This window comes from Charadrius vociferus, unplaced genomic scaffold (genome assembly GCF_000708025.1).
Source record: "Charadrius vociferus isolate BGI_N301 unplaced genomic scaffold, ASM70802v2 scaffold384, whole genome shotgun sequence".
Taxonomy (NCBI): Eukaryota; Metazoa; Chordata; class Aves; order Charadriiformes; family Charadriidae; genus Charadrius; species Charadrius vociferus.
This window is the reverse complement of record NW_009648234.1, coordinates 20,473-27,500: the sequence shown is the minus strand read 5'-3', so window position 1 is coordinate 27,500 and position 7,028 is coordinate 20,473. Positions and strand designations below refer to the sequence as shown.

Sequence of the window (7,028 nt, the reverse complement as noted above, 5' to 3'; positions counted from 1 at the left end):
TCAGCAGCGTGTTCCCCAGCCTGAACATGGCAGTGAAGCGACGGGAGCAAACGCTGCAGGACTACAAGCGCCTGCAGTCCAAGGTGGAGAAATACGAGGAGAAGGAAAGGACCGGCCCCGTCCTCGCCAAGCTGCACCAGGTACCAAGACGCTGGCGGACCCAAAAATCCCGCCAGAGTCACCGGGAAAACTCGGGAAGAGCTTTTCTCCCGCTGTTTGACATCCCCGCCACGAAAAGGAACGTTTTGGCTGTTCTTTTACGGCTGTAAAATTGCCACGCAAGGGCGCTCGGTGAGAGAAAGGTGAATCGGAGCGCTCGGCGAAGGGGAAAAGGCACTTTTTTCAAAATAAAATGGTATAAAAGCCACGGGAGAGTCGGCGCATGGAGGGATGGGGGTTCCCCTCCTCCCCAGACCTCCGCATCTGAGCCAGCAGCTGGATGGAAAAAGGGGAAAGATCAGAGAGATTCGAGGCTTTATGTTTGCCACCTGTTAGCAAAATTCGTCTTGGAAAATTGCAGTAATTGGTTAACAGGAAGCTTTGCCAGATTCTTTTCTCTCTCCTAAATTTTAGCAAAATGATAATTTTTTATTATTATTTTTTTTTTAATTAAATCTACACCGGCGTTTCTCGCCAAATCTGTCGCTCCTGCAGAACGTCGCTTGATCCTCGAAGGAACGGTTGACTTTCTCGGCGGCAAAGAACGTGTATTTTCTGATGACTTTCCCCACAAAAATTAAGTTTTGTGTTAAAGAATAGCCCTATCAGCCTTAACAAAAGAGACCTCCGATTTAATAGTAAGCCGCTTACTTCGCTGAGCCTCGCTGACTAAAGCTGCGGCTGGAAAAACATGAATGCTTTTGTCCTGGTGATTAAGCAGGTTTTAGTTATTTCATATATATATATATATTTTTTTTTTTTTCCCTTAATGAACTTCTGTGTGATCTAATTCCTCCCCCCTCCCCAAAAATTGATCTTAACTAACCACTGCCTGCGCATAAACGCCTGCGGGAGCCTTAAGCAACGCTGCACCCAGGGCATCGGAGGGGTCCACGGATTTGATGGGAAATAACCTGATCTCATCCATTTTGTATTTTTATTGAGCTGCAAATTCGCATCTTCCCCTCAGAGCCGTTTGCTCAAAGTCATCTCCTGTTTGGTGCCCCGTGTGAATTCCTCCCCCCTGCAAATCTAAACGCTCCTTGTTTCATGGCAGATGATGAATTTGCTCCTTTTCCTCTCAGACCTACTTAAACCTGAGATGATTTAAGGCTTTGTCCATCCCATCCCACCGGCGTGTTGTCCCCGGGAGCGGGACGGGTGCCGCGGCTGGGCTGGGCTCGATGGCTTTCTCCTGCGTCCCCCCCTCCCGTCGGAATGGCACCGGGATTAAGCGGCAGACTGGAACCGGTCTAATATTTCACAGCCCACCCCCTCCTGCCCTTTTCCACACCATCTCAAGAGACATTTCCCTTTCTCCCCACGCTTCTGTTTAAAGAAGCCAGTTGGACGCGCTGAGCTGAAGGTCATGGGCGAAAATGACGGTGGGGGCAGGAGCCTCTGGCGATGCTCTTGGGAATCGCAGGGCGAGGGGACACGGCCGGGGACGGGGATGTTCTCCAGCCTGGCTGAGCTTTGGGGTTGGTTTTTGTCTCTGTTCTTCTGAAGGAGAGAAGACCGGCTTGGCTGGTGATCTCTGCGGCAGCCTCTCGAGGTGCCCCATGGCTTTCCCCATGGTCCAGGGTCAGAGCTTGGGTCCCACCAGGCTCCGGTAGCTGGTTGTGTGGTCCCACCAGGCTCCACAGGATGGTCACATGGGTCCCACCAGGTTCTGTTAGGTGGTCACTTGGGTCCCACCAGGATCCATTGGATGGTCACGTGAGTCCCACCAGGTTCTGTTAGCTGGTGACTTGGGTCCCACCAGGATCCATTGGATGGTCACGTGAGTCCCACCAGGTTCTGTTAGCTGGTCGCATGGGTCCCATCAGATTACAGAATCACAGAATCACAGAATGGTTGGGGTTGGAAGGGACCTCTGGAGATCATCTAGTCCAACCCCCCTGCCAGAGCAGGGTCACCTACAGCAGGTTGCACAGGAACCTACAGCAGGTTGCACAGGAAACTGCCATTTAGTTGGTTGTGACCATTAGCTGGTCACTTGGGTCCCATCAGGTTCCATTAGCTGGTCACTTGGGTCCCATCAGGTTCTGTTAGCTGGTCGCATGGGTCCCACCAGGATCCATTGGATGGTCACATGAGTCCCACCAGGTTCTGTTAGCTGGTCGTTTGGTCCCACCAGGTTTCGTTGTCTGATCACGTGGGTCCCACCAGGCTCCACTGGATGGTCATACAGGTCCGAGCAGGCTCCATTAGCTGGTCGTTTGGTCCCACCAGGCTCTGTTAGCCGCTCACTGGTTGTCCTGGGGTCAAAGCAGAGCGGTCTGCTGGCCTGGGGTGGCCTCTCTGCAGGTCTGCCCAAGGGAAGGGCGTTTTTCCAGCGGTCTGACTCTCCATCCTCTCTCCTTTCCCAGGCTCGTGAAGAGCTGAGACCGGTGAAGGAGGACTTTGAAGCCAAAAACAAGCAGCTCCTGGAGGAAATGCCCAAGTTTTATAGCAGCCGCATCGATTACTTCAAACCCAGCTTTGAGTCGCTGGTCCGGGCGCAGGTGAGATGCTGTCCCTCGTCTGCCGGGCACTGCCAGATGTCCCTTTGGTGGGTGTCCGCACCGCAGAGCATCTGGGGTCCCGCCTGGGGGTGAATTGCTCTTAAAGCCGGGCTCCTTCTCGCCCTGAGCGTTGTACACGGGGTAACACGCAGCAATCCTCTGCCCAAATGCCGTTCCCTCCAACGATTTAATTACCGAACGGTGAGAGGGCACGGGGAGCAGTGGTGGGACACTGGGCAGGTAACCCTTGGACCTTGTCCTGCCAGAAGAGCGGGTTGACATCTGCCGGTACCTGCGGTGATGCGGTGTTGGCTGTCGGGTAGAAAGGACAGCCGGAGGTGAGTTTTTACTGTTTTATCTGGATTTGCCTCATATCGGGGCCTCTCCTGGTGTGCATATGATGTTCTGTCCCATGATATTACCAGCGTAAGGTGGTTCAAGCCCTGGTTGCGCATCAGCCGCTGGCATTTGGTGGCTTTATCCATCTGGGTACGTCGTCTCTTTGCGTTACAGTCCTGAGCTCAGGGTTGGATCCTCTTTGAGGGTATGAGATGCTCAGGGCTCGTCTTAAGGCTCGCTGCTGGCTCTCGGTAACCAAGAGCCGGTGTGCGCTGGCAGCGATAGAGGCGGCTGCTGCGTAATCTCCGCACCGAGGATTCGCAGGAAGGGGTGGCCTAAATAAACCACAGCCCGCTTGAATTTCCGACCTCCCGCTTCCCTCCTCGCCGTGCTGCCGCTCCTCCTCCATCTTCCTTTCTCCTCTCGCCTTTTTCTTCAGCCTGGGGAGGAACGGTACGGGGATCTAATCTAGTTTGGAACTTTTTGGCATCCGGGGTGGACGTCGCGCGCGGGAGCACGGGGTGGTCCTGTGCCAGTAGAGGAGGGGGGGGGCAGCGAAATCACGTGCTGCTCCTCGCGTGGGTGTTTTCCTACGGTGGTTTTTGTGGAAGGGAACCGCCGGACAAGACAGTGGTGTTCATTACTCTACTTACCTCCTAGAGCTGGATTCTTCTACAATATGGATAATCTTTCCAGGAAGATACAGATGAGGATACTGAGGTGGTGAATTTAAGTGTGATTCATCCTCAAGGGCATTGTATGAGGGTGAGTGCTGAACCATTAAACTCTCCTCAGCCAGGAGTGGCTGGGTGAGGGCATCTTGGTTTCTACCATCCAGCTCCGTTGGGAAGTTATCTGGATCTCCTCCAAATACTTCGTACCAACATCCACGCAACAAAATCTGGTACTGAGTTCAAAAAGAAAAACAGTCAAATTGAGGTTTGGTATCTCTTTGAGTAACTTACTCTAGTTGTATGCTTGCACGCACATCATCGGAAATGACAATTAAAAGACTAAAAATGACTGTATGCACATGCTCCCCTATTTTTCGTTTGATAAAATCTCCTTACCAAATTTTCCCCACAGTGATATCTATTTCACCGATATCTAACCCATGTCACTACTAACGCTACAGAAAACATTACAATCTGTACTAGTTGAATTACTCTGTGTGGAACCTGAAAGGAGGGTGTAGCGAAGGGGGTTGGTCTGTTCTCCCAAGGAACAGGCAATAGGACAAGAGGAAACAGCCCCAAGATGCACCAGGGGAGGTTTAGATTGGATATTAGGAAACATTTCTTCACCCAAAGGGCTGTCAAGCACTGGCACAGGCTGCCAGGGAAGCGGTGGAGTCGCCATCCCTGGGCGTGTTTAACTTGTGTAGCCGTGGTGCTGAGGGACGTGGTCTAGTGGTGGACTTGGCAGTGCTGGGTTAACGGTTGGACTCGATGATCTTAAAGGTCTCTTCCAACCATCGCGGTTCGATGATGTGCTGGGGGCACCGGGAGGTGCGAGCGGGCAGCGGCAGGGTGCTGGTGCCAGCGCTGTTTGCTGTTTTCCCTCTTCTTCCTTGGGAATCCTCTATTTTTTTTTTTCTTGGCTGTCTGCCCTGCCTCTCTCCAGGTGAGGATTTTCCATAGGAAAGGTGAGCGAAATCTCATTTTTAATACCCAAGAGGCAGCGTTGTAGCAAAGCTGATGGGTGTCCCCTAGGCTAGGGCGGAACCTGGTCCCAGATGGATGCTAGAGCATGTCACATCTCACCCTCTCCGCCGACCTACACGGGAGCTGCATCCCTCTTCCCCAGCGCTGGCTGCATCCTTCCACCCGCGGGGAGGGATGCGCTGGCACCACGGCATCTCCGCTGCCGAGAGGAGCGCTCGGCACTCCCCTAATTACTCCTTTGTGCCCAGACTGGGCTCAAGCCGTGTCTCCCCCCTGGTTCTGGAGCTCTTGCCCGGTGGCTGTGCAGCGTTTCCCCCATCGCAGGTGGCTGAAAGAAAAAAGAAAAGGGAAGTGGCTTGCCCAAGGTAACATAATGAGTCAGTGGTGAGCCAGGAATAGCACCCGGGAGCCCTGACTCACCGCCTGGGCTGCTCACCTGCAGGGACCTGGGCAGGGGGCTCGAAAATACTGAGACCTTGAAACCGTGTATCATAGCTGGCTATAAAGTAAATATTTTCACAAATTCAGACACTAGAGTCTTCTAAAAGTGCAGTTTTCCCAAGCATTAGAAGAGAAATTAGTCCTGTGTCGCTGAAACCAGGACAAAAGCTCTTGTGCAAAGCAAGCTTAACATGAAGTGGTACTTGGTTGTTCTCTGTTCTGGCCAGTCCCAGCCCTCTTGCCTTTAGGGAACTTGGCGGGGGAGGGGAAGAAATCTTTAGGATCAATTTTAAACTATTTTATTCGATCAGCAGGGCTTTTTCTTCTTGTGGAAAAGGGGAGAGCTCTGTGTAACCTCGGCACTGCTTCGACCTCTCGATCAACCTAGGAGATGTTTAAAATCCTGACATTTTTAGAGGTGCTAATCTCTGAACAATTTGTCTTGTACTCTTCTTTTAATCCCGTTTGTTGACAACGCATTTTGCTGCTATTAAAAGCACTGGAAAGCTCCCATTGATTTTAATGGTTCAGAAGCAGGCTTGTGGTGGGGACCAGAGAGCCAGTCCTGCAGGAGGGATGGTAGAAATAGCCTGAAAGCCTTCAAAATGGGGGGGAGGAAGGAGTTTCTTTCATATGCATGGGACACGGTTGGCGGAATAGAGGGTGCGATGTGGCAGAAAGGCTTTGTTGGAGCTCGTTAAGGGAGATCTGTGCAACTGCTTTGTGAGTAATTTGATCATTTCCATCCCCATCCCCTCCCCATCCCATCCCATCCCATCCCATCCCATCCCATCCCATCCCATCCCCATCCCCACATCCCTGGTGTGAGCCGACCGTGGGAGGTACGTGAGAGCCGGCCAGCCCCATTCATCCCATTGCTCCTTCCCGGGTTACCTCTCCCTCCATACCTCGTCCAGCTTATTCAGCATCTCGGAGGTTTCGCATTACTCAGTGGAATTTCTATTTTCGGCCCCTTCTGCCGGTACCTCTAGGAGCGATGGTTGCCCGACGGGGCTCGAGTGCGCATCCCTCAAGGAAAGGGATGGAGGGGGACTGGGAGACTGGGGTCGGCTCTGCCCTTGGCCGCCGGTGGCTGGCACCGTGCCGGGGGCCGTGACTCTGGGCTTGCGCATCCGTGGGTCAAACCCACCATTCAAAGGCAGCCCCGGGTATGAAACGGTGTAGTTTTCCCTTTTTTTTTCAGGCCTGGAGAAAGCTGGGGTGGAGGGGGTTAAAGTGAGACAAGTGTGTGACAAGTGGCACCGGCCAGCGTGGCGATGCACGGCCCGGCTGCCTCGCTGGGAACAAGCCATGCCATGGCAAAGGGAAGGACCCCGCTTCAAACCAGCTCCGGACCAGCAGCTTTATGGCTTTGACCCAACGAGACCCTCCGAGACCTTCTGGCTGGGCGGTTGGGTTCCCATGGCACAGCTTGGCCGCCAGCCCCGGTGCCGGGTGTCTCCTGACGGCGTGACATGTCCCGAGCTCGCAGAGGCTGTAACATTCAACACCAAATACTTTTGTCCACCCACGTGCCTGGGCCAAGCCAACAGAGGCAAATATTTCCCCGGCTGGGGGGACTTTGAAGTGGCCACATGAAGATGAAAGGGGGAGATTTGGAGCTCCGTCGCCGGTGCGAGTGCGCGAACAGCACTTCCTTCCCGCTTTGCGCTTTTATTTTCCAGCTAGAAAACACGATACTCCTCTGGTTTTTAATGAAACGGGGGAAAAAGATGGGGTTTGCGAGGCAAGACTGTCCGTGGGGCAGCGCTGGGGCGAGCTGCTGCGGTCCAGCCCTGGCAGCGACCCCGGGATCTTTTGTTTTGTGTAGGGCTGACATAAACACACGCTGCTGCCGCCCGGCTGTGGCATTGTAAACGCGATCTATAGAAAATCAGGGGAACACGGTGTCCCGAAA

At 53.4% G+C, this 7,028-nt stretch overlaps 1 protein-coding gene across 1 annotated transcript in view; it reads left to right on the top strand.

The window, feature by feature from the left end:
- Positions 1–6,709, top strand: part of BIN3 (bridging integrator 3) — a 33,007-nt gene extending 26,298 nt beyond the window's left edge. The window contains exons 7-10 of the mRNA XM_009884141.1: positions 1–140; positions 2,532–2,666; positions 3,092–3,155; positions 6,315–6,709. Of these exons, the coding sequence (XP_009882443.1) occupies positions 1–140; positions 2,532–2,666; positions 3,092–3,155; positions 6,315–6,709 (734 nt within the window). The remainder of the gene's footprint in view (positions 141–2,531; positions 2,667–3,091; positions 3,156–6,314) is intronic.
- Positions 6,710–7,028: the final 319 nt, after the last annotated feature.